The sequence below is a fragment of the Berghia stephanieae genome, chromosome 11, assembly GCF_034508935.2.
Source record: "Berghia stephanieae isolate SIO BIC M18660-M18661 chromosome 11, UCSD_Bste_1.3, whole genome shotgun sequence".
NCBI classification, from domain to species: Eukaryota; Metazoa; Mollusca; class Gastropoda; order Nudibranchia; family Aeolidiidae; genus Berghia; species Berghia stephanieae.
In genome coordinates, this window is record NC_088370.1 from 41491583 (window position 1) to 41519516 (window position 27934).

Consider the following 27934-nt stretch of genomic DNA (forward strand, 5'->3'; position numbering starts at 1 on the left):
TAGATAGTATGCAGATGACGTCACTCAGGCCTTTGTTATTGTTTTTGCCATCCGCGTTTGTGAGTTGTTCTCACTAAACTGTATTAACCAGACTATAAAAGTTCATGGTTACACAGAGTTTGTGTGTTGGTCCGTTATACTTCCGGATGGCAATGTTGTAAACTCCTTGGCCAAGCGCATTCTATCTATATTACCCATGCTATGTATCATGAATTTGAGAAACGATTGATTCGTTAAACTCAATCATCTCTGGAGTATGTATGCTGCCACCCCGACGCTCTTTTCTCTGTGTGCCTTCCTTAAGGAAATTATTTGCAAGACGACTGAGACGATCCTTCTTGACATCTGTATGGATATAAAAAATAGAGGGAAAATGTTACATAGAGATACAGGGGTATATGAAGAAAGTATCAAGCAAAAGAAATTATGTTATAGATGCATACACACATAAGCTTCAATCTCCCACATCTTTTTCCAAAGACATTGATAATAAAATAATCAAAATTCAAAACAGAAAAAGCATTTTTAAAATCTAGCTCATGAGAACAGAAAAACAAAGAAACATTTTTTTAAAAAAGACAATAATAAATGGCTAAAATAAACAGATAGGCAGTAAACCAACGAACTATAACTATGAGATGATGGATTGCGTCACGGGGCTCCAAAAACATTGAGGTATGCGAAAATTAAAGTAGGTACTCAATGACTGTAAAGACCCCCCCCCCCCCCCCAACCTACTTGCAGCCTCCTGAAGCTGTCTTCCAATTGTAATGGGAATTTTAATAAAGGTAGGGATAAGCTATTGTGTCCCTTCAATCTTCATCAAATATGGCACACATGCAACCTTTCTTAAATGTGTGCCTATCTTTATACTTTATTATGAAAAAAATGGCGATTTTTAGAAAAACAAACAATTTTTTACTTCACAATAACTTCTCAAAAGTTTTTTTAATAGCTTTGTCAATGCTCTTTAACCACAGAGCTGTGAGCGATTATTTCATTCCGACCACAATCTCAACTTTAGTTACAATACGACTGTCGTTTCCATCGCTTTCTGCATGCATGATGTTGCGGTCTCTGAATGGCTCTCCTCGATATTTCTTTAATTAGCAAAAGATGCTGTTTAATTTTTGTCCGTAATTTGTGAAAAAAAAAATTTATATATTAATTTTAAATCTGTTACCAGTCATTACCTTAAAAACTATAGATAGAATGCGCTTGGCCAAGGAGTTCACAACATTGCCATCCGGAAGTATAACGGACCAACTTACAAACTCTGTGTAATCATGAACTTTTATAGTCTGGTTAATACAGTTTAGTGAGAACAACTCACAAACGCGGATGGCAAAAACAATAGCAAAGGCCTGAGTGACGTCATCGTCGAACTATCTATAGCATCATAAAAACATATATTATTAGCACTCCATTTATGTTAACAAAATCTTTATCTACTACTATTACGACCATGATTCTTCTTCATATCAGTGGTCCAAACTACAAGGTGAGAAATGGTGGAAATAAGTATTTATTCATACCACGTGGTGTGAATGTCCACTCACAACAGTAATTTAAAAAAGTATAACCACCCCCCCCCCTCACCCCATACCATGACGTGATTTTTATGGTATTTTATAAACAATGCTCTCATCTCGATAACAGGACTTAGTACTCACCTCCTAGAGAATGGGACCCGATAATGGCAGCGATCCAGCCCCCCGATGTCCGGAGGGAGACGATTACGGTAAACTGGCTGAGTAAGATCAAAGAGAGAGGGAATGGGGATACCCCTCTGAAGCGCATAATGGACGGCGCCCCCCTTTTCGAGCCGAAATAAGTCCCGGCAGCGATTTTTTTTTTTTTTTTTTTTTTTTTTGCACCCGTTTGGGAACGGGCCAGGTTTAAAAATGGGTCAGGGACATGACGTAACTATAGTACTCTAGTCGGCCATGGTCAGGGAGGTTCCTCCATGTCTACCGTCTCAAGAACGCACGCTGATTCGTGGAGAAAAATAATCACGTGACAGTACTTTTTTTACCTGTCGTTTGACAACGAAGCGAGCGGTTTATATGAACCACAGACTCCTGTGTCATCTATGATGCGAACCAACATGGCGCTCGCTAGAGATTCTTCAACTTCAAGCAACAACTCTATTTTTATACACATAAAACATGTGTGTGTGTGTGTGTGAGAGAGAGAGAGAGAGAGAGAGAGAGAGAGAGGGAGAGAGAGAGAGAGAGAGAGAGAGAGAGAGAGAGAGAGAGAGATGTTGTCTGGTGAATATTTAAACTATCAGCTGTGAGCGTGAATTGTTTTCAGATGTAAACATACAACAACACTGATTGTATTCTGTGTTGTTTGTCAAACAGTGGACTTGAAATTGTTATTATGTTAAATTTCTGATAATTTACAAAGCGACTGCCGACAATTAACCATGCAGAATAATATAAATGTTATACGAAAAAAAACCATCCCCAGAACATTTAACGTGATCGTGCACAATCTCAACCATGTCCTTCTAGCCGTTTAGGAGATTATGCGAGTCAGACGGCGGAGAGACAGAAAGTGCATTTATATAGAGATACTAGAATTTTTTATGCAGACAAATGGTCACATGACAACATCCCACCAAAATCTAATTTTTAGCAAACTGGGTCAAAATTCATCATTTTTAATGTCGCTCCCCCCCCCCCCCCCCCCCCCCCTTAAGCTGTGTATATAATGCTTAATCATTAATGACATTTTATGAATATTCATAGTTGACCATTTTTTGGTGTTTTATTTTAATTTCACATCAAATTGCGGATTAATTCAAAACAGCATAATTGCTCCCTAATTAGCATTGGTTTATCTTAATAAAAACGACTGGGCTTCAACTTCATGTATGCCTTCATGGCTGTTTATTGACCAATTTTGGCTGTTGTGGCTGTTTTACATATTTTGTTATGTAATGCTGTAAATGGGTATTTTGCACTTTGCGCGATTGCCTCAAAAATTCAAAATTTAAAATATTCATACTTTCCTTAAAAAGAAAACTACATAGCTACCAAAATGCTTACAATGACAATCGCTGCCAGACTTGTATAAATCATGTTCAATTATATTGGGATTTGAAAATTGCTTTTGGGTACCTACTTTTACTCAGAATTAAAGTTAAAGAAGGAAATATTACAACATAAAATTCAAATAATACGTTTCATTAGGAAGTTAAAGTCATATAATAATGTCAACCATTTGTGGTATTGTCGTATTTTGGAGTTATAAATATACTTGTGGAATTGGCAAAATAAACTGGAGTTAATAAGAAGATAACTTTAGTAATGAGAATATATGTGTATATATATATATATATATATATATATATATATATATATATATATATATATATATATATATATAATTCCGAAGTAAACACAAAATTTGTTTGTTTTTTTTCACAAAGTGATGGATAGCCTTGATGAGGAGGTTGATGATGATGATGAAGATGATGATGATGATGATGATTATGATGATGATGATGATGATGATGATGATGATGATGATGATGATGATGATGATGATGATGATGATGATAATGATGCATGATGATGATGGTGGCAGTGGTAGTGGGACTGGTGGTGACCATGATAGTTGTAAATGTAAGTAGCCTATGCAATAAATGGTAATAGGCCACCAAAGTATACAATGTATTTGTGTAACATACTTTTTTCTGCATCTATCCACACTACGACTGTAGGCCTATACTTGTTAAGACAACAAAGACAACAATAGTGTAGTCTAATGTCTATTGACAACTGTGTATTTCAAACTTCAACTGCAGTATATCAAAAATTAGAAATAAAATATAGGTCTATATATTATCTTCTTCTTCTTCTTCTTCTTCTTCTTCTTCTTCTTCTTCTTCTTCTTCTTCTTCTTCTTCTTCTTCTTCTTTTTCTTCTTCTTCTTCTTCTTCTTCTTCTTCTTTCTTCTTCTTCTTCTTCTTCTTCTTCTTCTTCTTCTTCTTCTTCTTCTTCTTCTTCTTCTTCTTCTTCTTCTTCTTCTTCTTCTTCTTCTTCTTCTTCCTCCTCCTCCTCCTCCTCCTCCTCCTCCTCCTCCTCTCCTCCTCCTCCTTCCTCTTCTTCTTCTTCTTCTTCTTCTTCTTCTTCTTCTTCTTCTTCTTCTTCTTCTTCTTCTTCTTCTTCTTCTTCTCATTCTTCTTCGTCATCTTCATCATCATCTTCTTCTTGTGTACTTGTGGAGTTGCCAAAATAAACTGAAGAATAAGAAGATAACTTTAGTAATGAGAATATAATTCCGAAGAAAGCGTAGTCTAAAATTTAAAATGATTTATGATGTGTCATCTGAGAAAGCTTTGCTATATTGAAGACCAGGATCTGGTTTAACTCGTTGAATCACTGTTTTTGTTTTTGTTTTTTAATTAAGTTTTTTGTTGTATTTTTGCAGCAGTTATAAATTTATACCAATCATAGTTGTGCAATAATTTATCACCTAAATATAGTAATAGACCTACAGAGATAGACGCTACAATGCATTTGATTTGTGTAACGTACTTTTTCTGCATCTATCCACACTACGACTGTAGGTCTACACATCTCAAGACAACAATAGTGTGGTCTAATGTCTATTGCTAACTTATATTTCAAACTTCAACTACAGTATTATAGCAAACATTAAAAAAAAGTATGTTATCTTCTTCTCATTCTTTTTCTTCTTCTTCTTAACAATCAAAAATACGGTAGGCGTACATTGTGTAGTGTGTAGTGTAGGCTCGCCAACTGCACACCCTTAAACTGCACTGCTTGAAAACTTGAACAACGCACGCGCTGACCTATGGCCTTGTCAGACCTCAGTCACGGTTTTCCGATGCTAAAAATAGTGCAGGCTAATTGGCGAAGAGGGTTATTCCCTAGAAAGAAGAGAGCTAACGCTACGTAGCTCCTCTTTCTAGGCGGCAACCCTTGTATGCAGAATCCCTGACTACGCACAGAGCTGCACATACGAGATGGATGTCAGTTTGGACGAATTCAATCCCTCGTGGGGGCGGGGACGTAAGCTTGGTGAGAAGTTGCCAGGCTTTGATACGAGACACTGGGTGACTGCGAATCGGCTTAGGTCGAGGAGCTGCCTCACGGTCAGTGCGCTTCATCAATTAATTATTATTGCACGTTTCACGCTATAGAAACCGGGATAAACTTTGGATTGATACATGGGCCTTATGGCTCTGATGGACTACATAACTTTTGAAATCGGTTGTCTGGCATCCATTTTTATACTGAAATTGTGCTTGATTGTTTATTTGCATAAAATATGCTGGTTCTAATAATACGGATGGATATTGTTCTCTCTTTCCTACTTAAATTGTTTTTTGATTTGTTTATTATTTCATATTTCCTGAAATACGAATTGCCAAAGCTATCTAATATTTTTTAAATATATTTTGGTTTGCTTTGGTTTATTATTGATTTTGCCTATTTTAATTTAACTAGAAATTCTAATTTAATGTATCATTTTCAATTGGCCAAAAATAAACCTTTGAGTTGAATATTCATCAGACTTATTCTACCTAGTTTCAGTTGGTTGGTTCCTGGACTTTGTTCGAAGGCTAGGTACAGATAATATTTTTATCAAATCTAATAAGTGCACATTCAAATTGTTCAAAGGTTACGATTAATTCCCTTGAGGAAGACTGCGTTTATCTTATCTTACTAAAGGCTTAATAGGAATTATCCTTTAAATGCATTCATTATACAATAGTTTATAATTACACAATTACATTATATCATTCACAGACAATTTTACACAACTTTGAATGTCAGGAAAAATGTATCAATACGGCAATGTAAAATCGAAATAGAAAACTGGTAATTGAAAACTGGTCGAGATCGAATTAATCATAAATGTAGAAATTTCATAGTACAATGAAATATTAATGACAAAAATAATCATGAAAGCAACAACGTTAATAAGCATACATAAGTCTCTGATAAATTATGATTTTACATAGTTTCAGATGTCATGCATTTTACTGGTCAACATTTACAAACCAGTCTACAAAATCATGAAATTAATGGAAACAATTATATCCACATGACAATTTAAAGTTTAAAAGATAAATAAATAAATGGATAAATAAAAAAAGAAACAAATAAATGAATAGATGAATAAATAAGCAAATAAATAAAAATTAATAAGATCAAATTAAATTCAAATATTAATCAATTAATTAATGAATTAATCATTATTAATTTTATTATTATTATTATTATTATTATTATTATTATTTATTATTATTATTATTATTATTATTAATTAATTTATTTATTTATTTATTTATTTATTTATTTATTTATTATTATTATTATTATTATTATTATTATTATTATTATTGTTATTATTATTGTTATTATTATTATTATTATTATTATTATTATTATTATTATTATTATTATTATTATTATTAATTAATTTATTTATTTATTTATTTATTTATTTATTTATTATTATTATTATTATTATTATTATTATTATTATTATTATTGTTATTATTATTGTTATTATTATTTATTATTATTATTATTATTATTATTATTATTATTTATTATTATTATTATATTATTATTATTATTATTATTATTATTATTATTTTATTATCATTATTATCATTATTATTTTTTTATTATTATTATTTTTTAAATTTATTTATTTATTTATTTTTGATGTTGTTATTTATTATTATCATCATATTTTTTTTTTTCACACAATTGTTAGAACAGGCAGGTTTCTTATCTTTAATTCTTTTACGTTACGATATTACCAATCGGGATGGTATGTATGCACTGTACACATCGATCAATAAAGTTAGGCCATAGTTCGGTTAGCCTAACAGTTCACAGAAGTCTATTTTTCGGTTTCAGTTTCGATTTCCAGGAAATCTATTTATAGTTTCACCAAGTTCATAGGCAAGTTGACGATCCTACTACTAGAAAAAGTGGCCTGTCTTTAAGTTTCTGATATGGCAAGTGGCAAGTTATCCCATCTTTGTAGAATAAATGTACTGAAGTTCATATTGCCTGTTCAATAAATGTATATTCAATATAGTTACACATAAAATAGCGGTTATTCTTTTCAAAGGGCAAAGCAAATTCTAGAACAAGGAGAGCTTCCACCCCTAGGAGTTATCTTATCTGTTGCTGTTGCAGTGACATCAGTCACCGAGTCAGTACCAACCTATCTAGGGCTAATCATTAAAAATAAGGAGTGGTTACCACTTACGACTTGTGTCATGCTGAAGAGATTCGTATAACTTTATCTCATTATCATAAGGTAAGTTCTCAATCTCAGTTGTGGTTTCACTTTAAGATTAAGTTAAATTTCAATTTCAGTTTTAGTTTCATCTTCGTTTACTTTATATTTGCGTTAAATCGTGTCGCATGTTGACGATGCAAATGCTAGACGAGATACAAAAAAGAAATCGCCATTATCTAGACCATGTAGAGCAGGCCAACCGCAATCAGATCAGCTGCGACAGGTAATATTAATATTATTATTATTTATAATTTGTAAGATCAGGAATAACGACCGTGTACGAAGAGCACTATTGTTCTAAGAGAAGGACTTCCGTAGTTTCACAATACTTTTATTATACGTAGTGTTTTTATGCACCTCCGTTGACGGTGTATCCTGGACACGGCGAAAGTTATATTGTGACATCTGTAGGATGTTTTTGTTAATAAATTTATATAAAAATAATAATTTAAAAAATCGAAATATAAAACCAGAAAATAGAAGTTGCATTGAAGGAAAAATAATGTTTTAGAAAGACTTTATTAAATCTGATGAACAGTCTGGTGGTTCCGTAGCCCAGTGGACAAGCTGTCAGTACTGGGTTCGATTCCCATTGTAGATAAATATTTTTTTTAAAGTTTACTTTATTGAGAAAGACATAATTTTTTTTTCTTTCTTTTTTTTTTTGTTTTTTTTTTTTTTTTTTGTTTTGTTTTTTGTTTGTTTTTGTTTTTTTTTCAAAAACTTTTTATCATGTTTTTAAAAAACTTCAGTTTTAATTTTCTAAAATTATTTATTTATTTGAGATCAGTATTTGTGTGCCATGTTTCTTTTTACTTTTGATTTTTTAAATTATTGTTATTATTCTTTAATTTATTATCATTGTATAAACGTACACCGGTAATCACTAAGCAGCATGCTAAACTACAATCTAAAACTATTTAAACCTCATGGACGTATGCAGCAACATTTTCATTAATTTACCATTGCGTTTTGTACACCTCCAACGGAGGTGCATGAAAACGCCACCTTTATTATATTCTTAATATTTTAGCCATATTATGGACTGTCAATTAGTTGCAATGTCCAATAACCTGTACTATTTAAGATCGGTTTCATTTTTTAAAATGATGTGATTTTTATAATTTCAAAAACAATTTGCTAAGTCAGTTGGCAATTCGAACTCGAGTCTGAATAGTCTGCCGTGCCTGCGCTTATCTGAATCTTATTTCTTTTTCCTCGTAATTAGCTGTGCAACCCTATTTTGATCTGAACATGTTGGAAGCTGTTGATTCTTTCCTGAGATGTATTATTTAAAAGGAAATTACAATAATCAAGTTTGGAAAATAAAAAAGCATAGTGGCGATGTCAAGGGAGATGAGGTGTCAAATTATACCTATTCTACTTATTTCAATGTACATTGATTTGATTATGTTGTTGACCTGCTTGAACATAGACAGCTCCTAGTCGATGTAGACTTCACGATTCTTCACTGATGCTGAAAATTCAATAATACACACCAACATTCAACATCATATAATTGTTTGGATCTCGCAGACCCAAACCACTATATGAAGTCACAAACCATTATATGATGCAAATGTGAAACGAATGTTGGGGGTGTAGTATAATTATTGAATTTTCAAAATCAGTAATGAAATTCATAGTCTACATCGACTAGGAGCTGTCTATGTCCAAGCAGGTCAACAAGATAATCAAATCAATGTACATTGAAATAAGTAGAATAGGTATAATTTGACACCTCATCTCCCTTGACATCGCCACTATGCTTTTTTATTTTCCAAACTTGATTATTGTAATTTCCTTTTAAATAATACATCTCAGGAAAGAATCAACAGATCCCAACATGTTCAGATCAAAATGGTGTTGGTCAACTAATTACGAGGAAACAGAAATATGATTCAGCAATACATTCATTGGCTGCCTGTCCAAAAAAGAATTTTATACAAAGTATGTTCAATACGATTGTTTTTAAAACCCTCCAAGAACAAGGACCACTTTACATTGACAATTTATCGAAAACGCATACTCCAAATCGTCATTTTTGCTTAAGTAACGACAGTACAATTCTTGTCAAGCCTAATGTATCTCTTATAAATTGGCAAACAATAATTTTTCTACTCGGCACCTAGGTTCTGGACTTCTCTTACTAATCATATCAGGCAAACTGACAATATTGACATCTTCAAAGCTAGAGTCTATTATATCTGAGAGAGAGAGAGAGAGAGAGAGAGAGATTGATCATGTAAAGCGCCTTGGGGCTTGTACAGACGAGGAAATACGCTATATATGTGTAGTTTATAATTATTAATATTATTTTTATTATTACAGTTGACTTTGCCTAACGCATACCCTCGGGTGTTTGGGTTAGTGTGTCGATTAAGCGAAGTGAAGTGTGCGATTAAGCGAAGAAGCTAATAATAGTATCTAGACCCCAGCTTTCATGTGCCTTTTATATAGGACTTTCCCTTCTAGTTTTTTACGGGCTTGAGACTGTCATGTTCAAGACATGGCCTCATTAGAAAGTTTGTTTGTTTGGGTGGGGGGAGTGTTTTTGGTTGTTTTTTATTTTTATTTTTCATGTTTTATTGGCAACACAATGTGACATTATTGTTTTTAAGAACAGTACTAGTGAAGCGTTTATTGCTTTCTATTCTGTGCAAACTGTTTATAAACCTTTGTCTCCAATCTCACCAATGTAGATCATCTGTCAAGCGTTCTTGGATTTAGCGACGTAGTTTGTCCACCATGTCAAATTTTCAGTATTTGTCCGAGGTGGTTTGTCTCATTCCTATGACTCATTCTCATCTCTTCATTATCCAGGCATAGTCTTTTTTTGTGGCTGAATGGAGCTCAGTAGCTCCTGAGATGTCAGTTAACCGCTGATGGGTATATTGTTGTCCATTGTGACGAATTGATCGAATGCTTCGCCCAAAAAGTTGTGTGGAATGGGAACAGCATCATTGATTTCATATGGCTGTTAGTTGTCCCTCCAACTGCAGGTGTAGTGATTAAGCGGAGTGATTTTATAGAAAACATTCCGTTTTTTGGCAATGTGTAGCGTATAAGCGGAGTGTGCGATTAACCGGAGTGAACTTTATTTATTATTATTATTATTATTATTATTATTATTATTATTATTATTATTATTATTATTATTATTATTATTATTATTATTATTATGATTATTATTATTATTATTATTATGATTATTATTATTATTATTATCATTATCATTATTATTATTATTATTATTATTATTATTATTATTATTTATTATTTATTATTATTATTATTATTATTATTATGAGTCTTTCAATAGCAATACGCGTTTTAAAATGCTAAATTTTAAATAGAATTCAACTGTTGTAGGTTTCAAGTTTGGAGAACATAAGTCCAGATATCCAAAATACTTGAATATTGCTTTACTCAAGTCTATAACTCTAAATTATAATGACATTTCTTTTTTTTTTTTTGCTTGTTTTCTTCATTTCAGCTGTTTCCAACTTCAATTAATTAATATGTCACATTGCAGCCCATTATTCAGGTACTGTATAAACCTTACATAAAATATTCCTTTTTAATTGCCCTAACATTCTTTTATCTTTAAAGTTTAAATAACCACAATTTAAAAAAAAATCAGATTACAAAACTACATTATTTTTCCTCATTCAGTTATGTTTGCAAAATACCCTAAATGAAAAATTCAACTCAATTTTCTTTTAGTTTTCTTTTTTTTTTGTCCCTTAAGTTTTGTGCGGCTATGTGGTCTAGTGGTATGACACCCATCTTCGGATCGGAAGGTACTGAGTTCAAATTCCACTCTGAGCAGCGTATAGTTGAGTCCATGGAAAAGGCTCTTTACTCACATTCCCTCACTGTACCCAGGTGAAACATGAGTACCTGTCCATTGGATCACCCGCCCCTGAGGCACCCTATCCACTACCCACGCCACGCTAACATTTCATTCATATTGCAACCACCATTGAGTACAGACGATACAAGTTATTTTTTATTATATTTTATTTGTTTTCCACGTTTATTTGTGTATTGTTATGCTGACGAAGGGTTTGTAGGTACCCGAAACATCCATTGTCTGTTTTGTTCCCACACGAAGCCTCTCCATTTTCACTCTTTCGTTAGTATTTTACGATCACTGGCTTCAGGCAGCCCCTACCGTATTCTACGTTCACATATCATGTAATCAGCAAGGAGGGGAGGGGGGTCTGCCAAATATTGACAAGTGTTGACATGGGGGAGGGGAGGGGGAGTCAGACCAAAGATGATGTCATCAAAAAGTATCCTTTTAATCTTCATCACGATACCATTCCAAAAAATAACAAAAAAGGTGGAAAAAAATAAATGTAATATATCATTTATTTCCCATCCCACCAATACTGTACTTTCAAAAACAAACATAATTCTACCGTACTTGACAAAAAAAAAAAAAAGAGAAAAGATCATTGTTTACTTTTAATTGGGGTAGTATGTTTATCATTTCATACCTAACTGCCTTTTTAAAGTTTGAATGACACTCATCTCATGTAGTTCCATATCTGAAGCAGACGTCGGAGGTCATCTTCCGCCAAGCTGATCTATCTCTTGCCAATTCTATTAAAGCAGCGCCACCTTTCTCAGCCTCATCTGTCCAAGTTCTTATCCCTTTCAAATACGTTATTCTTTGTCTTCCTCTTATTCTTTTTCCATTCATCTTTCCAGTCAAGGCGAGTATTTCCAAACCAGGGTGGCGGATAATGTGTCCTAAAAATTCCATTTGGCGTTTGATGATTTTTGTTATCAGTGATCTTTTTCTGTTGGCCATTTCTAAAATTTCTTCATTTCTTTTCCTTTCCATCCATGACACCCTCATCATTCTTCTGTAAAACCACATTTCCACTGCCTCCAGTCTTTGAATGACATCATGTCCATTAATCTGTTTTCTTTGTATGATAATATTGTGATTTGACTCGTGAATAGAATGATACATAATTAATATTATATAAAATGAGTAAGGGAGTTTTGAAAAAAAAAGTTATTCTTTCTTTCTGTTTTGTGATGACGTGATCGTTTGGGGAAGAGAGGGGTGGGGGCTCAGGCCAATGATGACGTGATGACAAGGGGTGGGGGGGGGGGGTCAAAAGGGTGCAAATTTTTGATGTTGTAATATGCGAAAACCCCCTTAGTATCACTGACATCATACTACTTTGACACTGAAAAAAAACCCAAAAAAAACGTCTATTGTCATGATATACCTAATGTCTGGTAATGGTAAGTATGAATCATTGTTTTGATCATAACCCTTGTGTTCAAGCTCGCACTAGTTATATTAAAGTGAGTTGGTGATTAAAAAGGCAGTATGTCCTAAATAAAATTGTATTTAACGCTTTTGACGCTGTTCTTTATTTGAATTTCTTTGCGATTACCGTATTCTTAGAGCGTGACTACAATGTACAGTGCAACCCCGATGTAACGACATCCGTTATAGCGACATTCCCTGTATAACGACATGGTACTCATGTCCCATTTTATTTTACTATATATCATTAGTAATAAAAACCCCTCTATAGCGACGTACATTTCAGCAAAACCCTGTATAACGACATGTCTGGTCCGACAAACCTTGAAGGTGTTTGTCTACCATGAAATTGTTCGTAACTATTACAAGTGGTATCTTCCATTCTATGTAATCAAAAACAAAAAAATGAAAAAAGACAAAAAAAAAAAACAAAAAAAAAAAAAATAAAAACAAAAAAAAAACATTTTTTATGTGGCCATGTATGCGTATGATGAATACAATACATGCCAGTCCCAAGCCCGGATAAATTACAGAGGGAAAATGAAAAAGTATACATTCACTACACAAGACCCAAAACACCTCCTGATATACACACATAGGAAACCTCTCTGTAACGACATCCCTCTATAACGACACGTTTTCCCGGTCCTGACGATGTCGTTATATCGAGGTTGCAATGTAATTGCTATATCTATGGCTTTGGTCATACATTGCTCATCTCAGGGGTAAACTATGTAGAAACTTTTGATGGTCCGAGTGGACCAAGGGTGGGAACCACACCCCGTTTGATTTTCCTCAAACTCGACTCGATTGAAGATACTTATGAGACATGTAGAAAACCAAATTTTCAGTTCAGAATATGGATATTTGAATTTTTTACAATTTATAAAAATTTTGTCTCCAAACGTGTCAAATTTGCACGCTGGTCCATTTTTGAGAGGCTATAACTTTTTTATTAATCAAGCTAAATCTCTCAAATTTGGTAATCCTGTACAACTTTTAGGATAGATTACAATAATTTGAAAGATACTGATTTTTTTTTTCAACCTTTGGAGTTATCTGCCCTTGAACATGGCTCCGTGTGCTGTGTGGCAAAAAAAAAAAAAAAAAAGAATAATTTTCAATTTTTTTTGTCATGACTTTAATGGTTTATTTTTGGTCATTAATGATGTCTATCTCAATAAATAACATATGGTCCAACATAATATAACAAAAATATGGGTCTGGTACTATAATTTTTCGAACAATAACTCATAGTGCAATGCGACACTAAGCAAATTTTCTCTAACTTTGAGGTGCTTCATGGTAAATATCACCTGCAATGAAGCTAAGTATATCAATTCGTAAGTTGCAAAAAGGCATAACTCAATTAATTATTTTGACCCTCAATATAGACTCATATTGCACTACACAGCTTACAAACAAAGCTTAAAATATTTGGCTTATGAGAAACTGTTACAAGCTAATCAATTTAATGCTTTCAATTTATTTATTTTTGAAAAAAGTGCGTAATGATACATTAACAGTTCAATAAATGTGGACTATACATTCATTCAGATGTATCATGGTGGCGTGAAGGAAAAATAATATTCAGCTCCTTTAGATCTATCATTTTTGTGCATTGGATGGAATGTCCTCCAGCTAAAAGTAGCTTGTGACAAAAGCGAGAAAGTTAAAGAAAGAAGGAGAATGGACCTTTTGCTGAACCCGATTCTAAAAGAGTTAAAAGAATAGCAGATGAGATTAAAGAAAAGGTAATTGAATTTTATAATAATGATGAATATTAGCGTCTGTGTCATGTAAAGAATGACTGTGTTTCAGTCACAATTTATGGGGGGAAAATTAAAGTGCAAAAGCGTTTAATACTTTTTAAAGTACCTACCTTCAGTATGATATTGGTTTATCATCAGTTTCTCATAAGCCAAATATTTTAAGTTTTGTTTATTAGCTGTGTAGTGTAATATGAGTCGATATTGGGGGTCAAATTAATTGAGTTATTCCCATTACAAACTTATGAATTGAGATATTTAGCTTCTTTGCAGGTAATTTTTACCATGAAGCACCTCAAAATACAAGGAAAGCTTCTATGTGCTTGTTGAAATAGTGTATCTGCTCAACATATCAAATTTTGAAAAATATTTTAGCGACATCTTTGAACATATTGAGCCTTGAAGTTGGCGAAGATTTGTGATTTTGGTGAGTGTCGCATTGCACTATGAGTTATTGTTCGAAAAATTATAGTACCAGACCCATATTTTTGTTATATTATGTTGGACCATATGTTATTTATTGAGATAGACATCATTAATGACCAAAAATAAACCATTAAAGTCATGACAAAAATTATTGAAAAATAGCAATTTTTTGCCAAACAGCACACGGTGCCCTGTTCAATGGCAGATAACTCCAGTTGAAAAAAGAATTCATTTTCTTTCAAATAATTGTAATCTATGCTTAAAGTTGTAAAGAATTACCAAATTTAAGAGATTTAGCTTGATGAATAAAAAGGTTTTAGCTTCTCAAAAATGGACCCGCGAGCAAATTTGATTTTGACACGTTTTGAGACAAAATCTCAAAAAATTGTAAAAAATTTGAATATCCTTATTCTGAACTGAAAATTTGTTTTGTTTTTCATGTCTCATAAGTATCTTTAATTGAGCCAAGTTTGAGGAAAATTAAAACGGGTGTGGTTTCCAATTTTCGAAAATTTGTCCACTTGACATAGAATGACCGCCATATTAGGATTTCGACTTCACCCTTGACAGAACTCTGTCCCTTTGCTTATGAAGCAAGTGCTCTCTCTGCCAACTGAGCTATATTTTTTACACTTTTGACTTGAAACATTTAATTAATATACATATATGAAAAATTTGGAGTTACTAAATTTTATTTGGAATTTTTGTTGTTTTTAAAAAAGTTCTTCTGGGATTGAAAAATTTATAAAGAGAAATTTTACTTGAAATATAACTGATTTAAGTGTCTCAACAATATCATTATTTCATCAGTGGCTCAGAATCCTGTTCCTGGCATTGTGTCCCTGGGTAAGCTTGAGAGATGTAGGGTCTAGCGAAGTGCTAGATGTAAAAATAGAATAAAAATATTATGGTGTCAGAGAGTCAAATTTGGGATTGACACTGCACCTTCCACCTGGCTGAGAGAGAGAGAGAGAGAGAGATCCTTTTTTATTGCACTACATATTATTATCCCACTTGACTCCGGTGTGAATGGCTGCCTTGCTGTAGGCAGTGAGGATTTTGTAAGAGTTTGGTACTAAAAGGATGCCCAAAAGGCTGTTTGGGGAATAAATGAAACATTGTGATACCCACCTAGCATGGTAAATCAGTGGAAATGGACTAATCCTGAATTCCATAATCCGGACAGGTTCCCTGATCCCGGATTTTTTCTTCTTTATTTGTACAGGCTATGTGCAGCTACATGGTCTTGTGGTATGACACTCGCTTTCAGATCGGTAGGTCCTGGGTTCGAGCCTTGCATGGCACATGTTGAGTCCTTGGAAAAGACTCTTTACTCACATTATCTCACTGTACTCAGGTTAAAATGAGTACCTGGCCGTTAACAGCATTGTCTCTGTCCAAAAAAAATTATAATATCGCCTAACAAGTGTCATGTCCCGTCCTACATGTTAAGTGTTGCTGTTGGCCAGGGACCCCTTGTAAAGCGCTCTGAGCACGTTGAGTGGATATTGTGCTATATAAAATCTCACTTTAGGCTATAGGGATTGATTCCGCTACTGGATGTCTCTGTAATCAGGACAAAATGCTGGGATCAACGGTGTTCGGATTGGAGAGATGTGACTGTATTTGCAAATGTTCATATTCATATTTATCTAATCTTTTTGTCAATGTTTATTCTAATAGATTACCTTTGGCCTCTGGGATTTGAGATAACCATCCTGATGCTTTGGAAAATCTCGCAGGAGAGTCTTGGACCTTTGGTACGTTTTGCTAGCTTGCAGGAAAAGGACTGCACCAAAGAAGCGAGAATCTGAAGAATGCCCAGGAGAGTCTTCAGCCTTTGAAACGTTTTGGATGCTTGAAGAAAAATAACTGTACCAAAGAAGCAAGAGCCTGTTACAAAATGTCAAGGTTTAATCATCACATCTCTGATTATGACACAGTAACACCATAAAACATTATCTTGTTTTGGTATTGAATCTGTAATATCACTTCATTGATAAGCCTTCTTTTTTTAATCAATAAGAGCATCATTCTTGATTTGCAAATTTTGTAATTTTCTTTTGGGAAAGTTAATGAAGCCTTAATTATTCAACTATTTATTTATTCATTTTTATTGATAATTTCTTATCTTTAAAGCGTATTTTTAAATTCAAAATAAAGCAAAACAACCAAATGGTTTAAAACCTACCACACAGTTATTTCGAGGATACTTCATTTCTCCCAAAAACAACAATTAACACATCATGAATTCTGCCTTTAATAACCAATCGTCGAGGCGCAATGGTCCCCAAAATTCCAATTTTTTTCATCCAAGTAGAGGAGCCCCCAGAGGGGGTTACAACAACTTTAATGATCAACAAAACTTCAGAAGTGAATTCCAGCACAAACCACTTGGCTATCAACCACCAGTACCACCACCACAACCACAACGGAATCCTAACTCCATGCCAGGGCCTTTACAAGTAACACTTACTATAAACCCAGAACAGTTGGTGCCAAGTCAGCATCATCATCACCATCATCATGGCCAGCAGCAGCAGCAGCAGCTGCATCAACACTACCACGACCCATCATATGAAGACTATGGAATTCAACCAAGCATGCCAAATGATTCTTACAATCCGATATACTCTCCGCAGTCTCAATCTTTCTATGATGATAGACCCCCTCCCTACAGTGCGTCTCCAATGGGCCCAACTTCACATTCAGGAGGATATCACAGTAATTACATGCAGAATCAAAGGGGTCGTCAGCACCCTGGCAGGCCCCAGCACAACAATCCATCACCCCCTCCTCCTTATTACCCAGGCCAGGGTCTTATGCCAACGCCAATGCCACAGTTGTCTACTCCAGATTTGATGACTGGATACCCTCAAGACCTTCACAGTCGCAGAAGATCCATGGATCAACATAGTAACACATCAGCATCTTCTCAGAATGTTAGAGGAGGTGGTAGAGGAAGAGGTGGAGGGAGAGGAGGACGCGGAGAAAGAGGAAGAGGAGTAGAAAGAGGAAGAGGAAATCTTCATGGCAGTTTGAACAGAAACTTGGGTTCTATGAATGATTTGAATGATCAAATGCCTCTTGGTTGTGAAGCATCCCGATTCAAGAAAAACATATCAAGGAGCAAGGATAAATCCAGACCCAATGATGGACGAAAAGGAGACGATAATGATGATGATGATGAGAATGGAAATGATAACATTAGTGTTCAAAGCATGCCTGTAAGAGGAGGCAGATCATTAAAGAGGGGTTACAGAGGAGCTGGAAGGAGAGGATTGGGAGAAAGGCTAAATAGAAAATCGACAAACTTAGCAAATACCACCGAAGATGATGCATTGGAGTTGAAGGATTCTGATGATACAGAGAGTGTGACAAGTGTAATAAGCAGCACGTCAGCCAAGGGTAAACATTCGACAGAAGGAGGAGGGAATTGGAAGCATAAGCAACAGAATAAAAGAGGTTCCTCGAATTCTTTAACAAGACAAGGAAATGAAACTTTGCTCCTGAAGTGTCCTTTACCAGGAGAGGAAGGAAACGGTGAGGATAAGAACAGTGTGATAAGTAGTAGCTCCAGAAGGAAATCTAGTGGAAAAAATGATGAAACGAATGAAAACAATTCTGAGAAAGAAGCAAAGAACTTAAAGTCAAATGCAAAGTTTAAAGATGTTGGAAACACAACTAGACCAAAGCCTTTCCTTGAAGCCAACAGTCAATTTATAAAGGGAAAAAGTGAGTCAAATAACATGACTGGTGGATCTTCTTGTGAGAACAGTGATTCCCGTTCAAAAATTAAATTACCTGAGGGACAGAAGAAAAAGACAAAAAGAGGTGGGAAAAATAGAAATAAACTCAAAGACAATGACTTTAAAATTTCTGCCAAGAGATTGAATGTTTCTCTGAAAATGAGAAAGTTGTTTGAGAGTGGTGACGAGTTAAAACTCGCTGTCAAAGGAGCTTTTGCATTTCCTAAAAGTGGAAGAATGGAGTTGATATTCACATCTGAGCCATTGTTAGAAGAGACAAGTTCAAGCTTCAAATTTGCAATCCTTACAGACAATGTATGGATGGCGAAAAAATGTGTGAAAAGTATGGTTGAAAAGTTGAGGGGTGTTCTGGGTGTATTCATTCATTTTATTTGTTTCTTGGATAAAAACCTCCCTTCAAAAAATGTGACAAAGGAAAAATCAGATAAGGATACTCAAAATATAAGAGATGTTAAAGAGACTAGTCTTATAGTCAATGAAAAGGATAAGGAAAAGACATCTTGTGAAGAAACAACTGATCAACCAGATGAAAGCAATACGATTGAGATGTGTCCTGTTAGCTTTCAATTGTCTATAGAGAAATCATTTGCTCAAATTGAGAGGTGCATTGACTTTATCACAACCATTATCAATGACCTTTCATCAATTGAGGATTTCCAGATAAAAGAAGAATCAATTGTATTGACCCAAACAACAAGTAAATGCGTCATAGAATTGAGGAGCAAAGCAGATGCAAGACGCCTGAAAAAGACTCTTTTTAAGTTTCAAAAAGAAACAAGACTAAACATGACTTATGAGGTGAATAAAATTAACCAAGAGCTTGAAATTGACGAAGAACAATTGAATACCTGGAATTCTAAAATTCAGAAAGTTTTGAAGAACATGGAAGACAAAAAGAATGATATTCTACGTGATCATGATGAGAAAATATCATCTCTGAGAAACAGAATCAAAGATTTGGAAAAGAGTGAGGAAGAAAAAAATTCAGCAGAGAAAGATGCTGTGGAAGACAAATTAATGGAAGCTCTCAAACAAAGAATGGAATTTGTTTGTAGATGTAAAGCTATTTGCAAAATAGTTAAAGAAATGAAACCATCATCAACAACAGGTCGAGAACTGTGTAGAATAAAAGAAGATTTTGGGGTCGAATGTCAGCGTCTGATAAGTGCTCTTCCAATATACGCCCGTCGTGAAGACATTGTCATTCATGTGAAATCGAATCAAGTATCCATCATACTAGGTGAGACTGGTTCAGGAAAAAGCACTCAAATAGCTCAGTACTTATACGATGCAGGAAATGCTAGTGATGGGATGATAGTCTGTACCCAACCAAGAAAAGTTGCAGCAGTGCAACTGGCTGATCGAGTTGCACAAGAAATGATTGTAAGAACAGGTGATCTTGTTGGTTTCAAAACTGGGAACAAGAGAAAGGTGAACAACAACACAAAGATTGTTTTCATGACTGATCATTCTTTGCTGAATGAATGCTTGGAGGATCAAGATTTTCAGAAATATTCATGTATTATTGTGGACGAAGCCCATGAGAGAAGCATCTACACCGACATTTTGCTGGGAATGATCAAGGATTGTTTAAACAGAAGACCAGATTTGAGAGTAGTCATCACATCAGCTACTATTGATCCTCAAGTTTTCATTGACTATTTCCAATGTCCTAAAGAGATCCGAGTGTCAGGAAGAACTTTCCCAGTGGAGGTCTTTTACATTGAGTCTTCAGATGATTTTGAAAATTATGAATCCAAGGCTGTCTCTAAAGCTGCTGATATCCATAAAAATGAAGCAGAAGGTGACATTCTTGTATTTCTTACTTCACCTGTTGAAATCCAGCGTTGTTGTGAGGAATTTTGTAAATTATTCAAAAATAGGAATGACTTTAAATGCCTCCCTTTGCATGGACAGCTCTTGCCAGATGAGCAGAAAAAAGTGTTTTCAAAGTTGGATCCAGGTGTTAGAAAGGTAGTTTTTGCTACAAATTGTGCTGAAACCTCCATTACTATTGATGGTATAAAGTATGTCATCGACACAGGAGTTTCCAAAGAAATGAGGTATGATGCCAAAAAAAATCTCAACCTTTTGGGTGTTCACATGATCAGTCAAAGTTCTGCAGATCAAAGAAAAGGACGAGCTGGACGCACAGCAAGTGGAAAATGCTACAGGCTCTTTTCTGAGGAAGGATTCAAAACTATGAGGTCTATAAATGAACCAGAAATTTTACGTGTTCATCTGGGACAGGCAATTCTGAAACTTGCTGAGTTGGGAGTGAATATTCGTGATTATGACTTTGTGGAGGCCCCTAGCGACAATGCTCTTCAAGCAGCCCTGGAAACTTTGGAGTTTCTCGGTGCCATAGAAAACGAAAAAATCACAGATGTGGGACGATGGATTTCAAAGTTACCATTCGATCCCAAACTTGGTTACCTTGTGTACAAAGCCAACAATGAAAACTTGCTTTATGATGCAATTGTTTTAGCTTCTGTGGTAAGCAATGGTTCTGGCATATTTTATAGAGGACTTACAGAGACTGAGGTTCAAATATCAGCAAGGACCAAAGCAGAGTTTGGACTGGAGAGTGGTGACATATTTACCTGGTACACCATTTACAAAATATGGGAGGCAAAACCAACCAGCAAGGAAAAACGACAGTGGTGTCAGTCTAAGAGCATTAATTACAAAAGCATGACATACACAAAAACCTGTGTTGATGAGACTATCACAGCCCTTCATCATGAGATGAAATTGAACGTGTTAAAACAGTTTTCAGATGATCCCTCTTCCATGACAGTTCTTAGTAAACTCATGTTTAAGGCATATGGACTTTCTTTATGTCACTTCATGGGTCACAGCAGGGCTGGATATTTTTCTCTCGTGTCTGAGCGCCAAGTCCATCTTCATCCATCATGTACTCTTGTGGCTCAAAATCTTCAACCGGAATGGTTAGTTTTTGTTGAGTTAGTAAAAACCTCCAGGGAGTTCATCAAAGGAATTTTGGTTGTGGATGAGGAATGGATACAGGAAGCTATTGATGAAGGTCATATTGGTATCAATATCACTAAAGTAAAGGAAAAGACTTTGACAGTCGTACACAAAGAAGAGGTGGGTCCATCTGTATTTCGGGCTCTGGTCGGGCCAAGATATTCCAATCTCCTATCTCTGGAAGAAATGTGCGAGAAATTTGGGATGAAACATCCAATCGTGGAGGCTGACAGAGATCTTGGGACTATTTCTATTTATACTTCTACTCCAGAGATGCACCAGGACGTAATGAACTATTTGGAGATTGTGAAATCTGAAGCTGTCAACAAATTGAAGAAAGAAGAATCAGAATGCAAGATTTTTGATAAGGGATCAAATGATTCGCCGAATATAAGAGCTGTTCTTGGGTCAGGAGCTTGTGTCAGGCAAGTATTGATGCCACATCAGACGACTGAAGTCTTGCTTAGACGAGTTGGAGAGGCAACAGAAGAAGATATACTAGTGAAATTTGGCGAGTTTGGGAACGTTTTGGAGATAATACAATTCAAAAACAATGAGCCTTGGGGTTTTCTCCGATATCGTTCTGTAGAGGAAGCACTCATTGCTGTTGAAAGAACCAAACGAGATGAAACAATGGCAGGTTCACTCAGACTTGACAAAGTATCTGAGAATACTAAGAATATGTTTCAGGCCAAGGTTTCCTGGTTAAGGCGACCTGTAAAAGGAGATGGTACAGCTTTCATAAAAGTTGACCCAATGGATAAACCAGGTTTGATTGGGCGAAATGTTATTATAAATGGAACATTAAAGCAGTTAATTCTTTCAAAGAAGGAGAAACAAAAGAATGTTCGGTGTGACAACGATGATGATAATGAGCCAGACTTAGATCTAATTGTCTTTAAAACTGGAGAAGTGACAGAGGAAGCCATCAGAGACAGCATCCTGAATCTGACTAGAAGGAAAGTTGATATTAAAAGAATTACTATCCCAAGAATTCCTGTTGAAGTACCAAGTCAGGGAGATCTAGAAGGGATCAAAACGAAATTAAAATCTCTTATTGATCCAAAGGATGAAGAACACTTCACTGTTTGGGTAAGTAAACCCCAAAAGAACAGTGTTTACTACACAGCTTTCCTTTACTTTACTGACCCTGTAAGGGGCTTGCACATTTGTCAGAGGTTGAAAAATTGTTTAAGGATTGGGGGTCAACTTCTTAAAATTTCTCCATCTCTTAAAACAACAATTCTTGTTCCCAAGAAAATCAAGGCTGCATGTCGAGATCAGATGGATGAATTGTTTTCATGCATGAAAAGAGATTTGGGTGTGGATCTTGAGTGGAAGGAGTTGAAAGAGGATATGGCCATCACAATCAGGTCTGATAATCCGGAAGGCATCGTGAAGGCAAGAGAGTGTATCAATAATGAACTAAAGGGTGAGACTATTGATTGTGACAAAGTCAAAGTGTGTCAATGTTTATTGACTGCTGCTGGCCAAGATTACCTTCAACAAACTTATAAGAAAACTGGTTGTGTCATCATCTCGGATAAAAGAACGAAAAAAATCCATATGTATGGAAAACCTTCAAAGGTCAGTCAAGCAATGATCGAAATCAATAAATACTTTTCTGATAATGAGTCTAAAAAGGAGAAGATCTTCAGGTTGAAGAGTTTGGGAAAACCCCCTGGTTTGATGAAAGCACTGATGACCAAATATGGACCACTGCTTGATGGGTTGATTAAAGATTATAAATTGTCTTCAGTTACATTGGATTGCAGATCACACACTTTGAAATGTTCAGGATCTGATGCATCCATTGAAGAACTGGAACAGTACTTATCTGATTTGGGAAATGAATTATTCCAGACCAAGTCTGTCAGGAACAAGAGCATGCCAAAATGTGTTGTGTGTCTTGAAGACTTGGAAACTAAAGATAGCCTGTGTCGTTTGGAGGTGTGTGGACACCCATATTGTGATATATGCCTCCAACACCAGACTCATGTCTGTGTACAAAACAACCAGTTTCCGCTAATATGTGCTGAAGAAGATTGTGGTCAACAATTTGTGTGGAAAGATTTGCGCTATGTATTTGCCAAGAAATGGATTACAGAGAAAAAACTTGTCTGCTCCTCTCTCCACTATCTTGTAAGTTCCCAGTCTCATAGGTACAAATTTTGCCCGACCCCAAATTGCCCAGTGGTGTATGAAGTTACCTTTGGGGAAGAGGGGTGTGAATTCAACTGTGCTGCTTGCTTTGCCAGCACTTGCAGTTCTTGTCACACGGCTTTCCATGCTGGAATGTCTTGTAAAATGGTCAGGAGTGGGTCGGATGCTGAGCGTCATCTTGATGAGTGGTGTGCAGAGAATCCGGATAAAAGGAAAATCTGCCCAGGATGTAAAAGCCCAATTGAAAAAGTTGAAGGATGCAATAACATGAGCTGTGAAAATTGTAAAACTGTTTTTTGTTGGATTTGTCTGGAGAAATTTGAAGACGGCCAAAAGTGTTATGCACACTTAGCGAAAACACATGGTGGCTTTTTTTAGAACTAATCAGAAGGCAAACTTGAAACCATGATTATTAAAAGATCATGAAGAGAGAGAATTGTTGGGTTTTTTTCTTAATTTTACACAATCTAATGAAATAGAAAGCTTGAACTTTAAACCTCATTTCTGTCTTTTACTTTTAATGTTTTTTATTTGTTTATTTTTCACAACCACTGCCTGATCAAATAAGCCTGCATATATGGAAGAGAAGTCCATGCTTCTTTGAGTAAACTTAATCAGTGTGTCTATTATAAGTTTTAGGTTGCACACTGATTTTGAAAATGCTCATTTATGCAACTGAAATTAAGAGCAAGAAATAAATTAAGGAAGAGAGTGAGGGGAATATTTAAGTAATTTTAGACTCGACAAACAAATGTTTGTATTTCCATTTTCGTACAGTGTTGCTAAGAATTAAAATACAATTGGATTCTAGGATTTTGATTACCTACCTTATCATTTTCGTTTTTCTTGTCAATGAAATAACCCAAAAGTTTTTCCAAAACTGTCAAACTCAAAACAAAAAAAACAAAAAACAAACAAGCCTAAAATGTTGTAACACAATATTGACCATTTACTTTGATTGAGAAATATCTTGGACATTTCCTATTTCTTCGAGACAATTGTCTTTTTCTATTTATTTTCAAGAATTAGACTTAGATGTGCTTTTGTGTTGATTCCTTGTATAACACTTCAATCATGAATAAGCTGTGATTTTTTTTTCAAAATGGTCAGGAGTGGGTCGGATGCTGAGCGTCATCTTGATGAGTGGTGTGCAGAGAATCCGGATAAAAGGAAAATCTGCCCAGGATGTAAAAGCCCAATTGAAAAAGTTGAAGGATGCAATAACATGAGCTGTGAAAATTGTAAAACTGTTTTTTGTTGGATTTGTCTGGAGAAATTTGAAGACGGCCAAAAGTGTTATGCACACTTAGCGAAAACACATGGTGGCTTTTTTTAGAACTAATCAGAAGGCAAACTTGAAACCATGATTATTAAAAGATCATGAAGAGAGAGAATTGTTGGGTTTTTTTCTTAATTTTACACAATCTAATGAAATAGAAAGCTTGAACTTTAAACCTCATTTCTGTCTTTTACTTTTAATGTTTTTTATTTGTTTATTTTTCACAACCACTGCCTGATCAAATAAGCCTGCATATATGGAAGAGAAGTCCATGCTTCTTTGAGTAAACTTAATCAGTGTGTCTATTATAAGTTTTAGGTTGCACACTGATTTTGAAAATGCTCATTTATGCAACTGAAATTAAGAGCAAGAAATAAATTAAGGAAGAGAGTGAGGGGAATATTTAAGTAATTTTAGACTCGACAAACAAATGTTTGTATTTCCATTTTCGTACAGTGTTGCTAAGAATTAAAATACAATTGGATTCTAGGATTTTGATTACCTACCTTATCATTTTCGTTTTTCTTGTCAATGAAATAACCCAAAAGTTTTTCCAAAACTGTCAAACTCAAAACAAAAAAAACAAAAAACAAACAAGCCTAAAATGTTGTAACACAATATTGACCATTTACTTTGATTGAGAAATATCTTGGACATTTCCTATTTCTTCGAGACAATTGTCTTTTTCTATTTATTTTCAAGAATTAGACTTAGATGTGCTTTTGTGTTGATTCCTTGTATAACACTTCAATCATGAATAAGCTGTGATTTTTTTTTTTTTATGTTCAATGCATTGCATGCTATTATTTTGCTGTAATCACATCACCACACTAAAGTCTATGATTTAACATTTTTGGTAGCCATTTGCTTTTAATGTAAACCTGCTATAGGCCGGGTCACTCTATACGTACATGACATTTTAACATTTATAAAGAGAGCTTTTTAAAAAATGAAAATGGTAATGAAATCGTGCCAGGTTGACACATAATTTAACCTCGCCTTTAAAGGTTAATAGAAGAAACAGTTCGCATGTCATTGAATATTAATTGATGATCTACAATTTAATCATTGAATTCTGATTTACGGTTAACAATAATAATGAGTTGCGATTTTCACTGAAAATTGATTTCATTCTATATCTTTTTATTAACGACCACAAATGTACAGTCCTTGAGCTTTTACCGACGTGTACTTATTTATTACAGGTCTGATAACCCAAACTGTTATGGGTCCATTGTTGTAATTGTAATGGAAATACTCTCAAACCAACTCAAAAGATTGTCCATTACAACGATGTTAAATCAGACCCGTAATCATTGCGTTCAGTTATCATATCTGCAAATATGTGCACATTGGCTTACATGTTAGATGAATACTTATTAATTTTTTCACCATTATTTTCTTTTTGCAGACACATAAATATCTAATTGATGACTTAAAATGTTGTTTTTTCTTTTGTTTCAAAAATTTATCGCATGAGGTAAATTGTTCTATTATGATTTTTGTCTGAGTCTTGCGGCAGTGTCCTTGAGTTTTATAATTTGATTTTTGATTAATTTTTGATGTGATGTTTATTTTATTTTTTATTTTTTCTAGAGAAGCATAACTAAAGAAGTTTAATGATCCCTAAGTAGTTAATCTGAATTGATTACTTTAACTTATGTAATTGGAGAATGTCTTTCAACTTCTCCTGTTCATTTTGTGTCTTAATTCTGACCATTCCATAACGCTTAGATGCGGGTGGTTGGATGGGAGCATCACCCTTGAATCATATACCTATGATGTTCGCATGGGTGTACGATCCGATAGTGATGTCGTTTCTTCTTCTCTTTACTAGCCTATCCTGCTTCTTTGGTTTGTGATTGTATTTTTGACAGGGGATATTTTTTTTTCTGTAAATCTTCTGCCTGTTTGTTCTTGGTTATTTATAATTTAGCTTATGATATCTTTAGGTTATGATTTTGATTTACATTTGTACTATTTTTGTTAGATTGCTTGTTTTTTTGTTTCAGCGGTCTCTCATATAACCTCAATTGTGTTGGAAGAGACCTAAAGCAACAAACAAACAAAAAAAAATGGTGTGTTAAAAAGTCACTAGCGCCGTTAATTTCATGAAAAAAAAATAAAAAATTAATTAAATATTGATTTGAAATGTCAATATTGTAAATACATTAGATGTTTAATATTTTCCTCACTCAGAAAAGTGATGCATGATTCATAATTTGATTGTATTGTATAACATAATAACATCGTTTAAGAGCTAATAGGCTTTAAAAATGCTTTTTTTAAACTTTAATATATTTCAAAGCTATATAACTATATGGCTGTTTCAAATCGTTAAATATGTAACACACCAAGAAGTGTGTATTATATCATAATTAAGTATCGTAGTACGATGGTCGCCGTCAACATTAGATTGATGTGTCAACTTTTGTACTTTTTGAAGGATGCAATATGATGGACTGTGAAAATTGTAAAACTGTTGTTTTTTTGTTGGATTTGTCTGGAGAAATTTGAAAGCTCCCAAAAGTGTTATGCACACTTAGTGAAAATACAAGGTGCCATTTATTTCTTTTCTGTTTTAAAAAAAATAATTATTGTCTTAATCTTTCATAACCATTATTTATTGTTTTTGTTTAATGGTGGTGGGTCATTTCATTCCAATGCTTGCTTTGTGTTCTGTGTTACATGAATTCAATAAAGCAAATGTGTTATTATTTATTAGTAATTAGCTTGATTAACTGACACTTCTTACCCCGTGTTTGCTTACTGCAGTCATGGAAAATATTATATTATAATTATAATTATTATTATTATTATTATTATTATAATTATTATTATTATTATTATTATTATTATTATTATTATTATTATTATTATTATTATTATTATTATTAATTATTATTATTATTATTATTATTATTATATTATTATT

General features: G+C 34.3%; 1 protein-coding gene across 6 annotated transcripts; it reads left to right on the forward strand.

Moving 5' to 3' along the window:
- The first annotated feature begins 5090 nt into the window (after positions 1 to 5090).
- On the forward strand, positions 5091 to 27720 carry LOC144957028 (uncharacterized). 6 transcript variants are annotated; one of them, XM_078887959.1, is made up of 4 exons: positions 5091 to 5131; positions 7132 to 7323; positions 10802 to 10852; positions 16480 to 27720. In XM_078887959.1, the coding sequence occupies exon 4, from the start codon at positions 17043 to 17045 to the stop codon at positions 24096 to 24098; it is 7056 nt and encodes a 2351-aa protein (XP_078744085.1). In that variant the 5' UTR covers positions 5091 to 5131; positions 7132 to 7323; positions 10802 to 10852; positions 16480 to 17042; the 3' UTR covers positions 24099 to 27720. The 6 variants fall into 6 exon arrangements, with proteins under 6 accessions (XP_078744085.1, XP_078744088.1, XP_078744084.1 ...); XM_078887962.1 differs by lacking the exon at positions 10802 to 10852; XM_078887958.1 differs by lacking the exon at positions 5091 to 5131 and having other exon boundaries at positions 7313 to 7528.
- Positions 27721 to 27934: the final 214 nt, after the last annotated feature.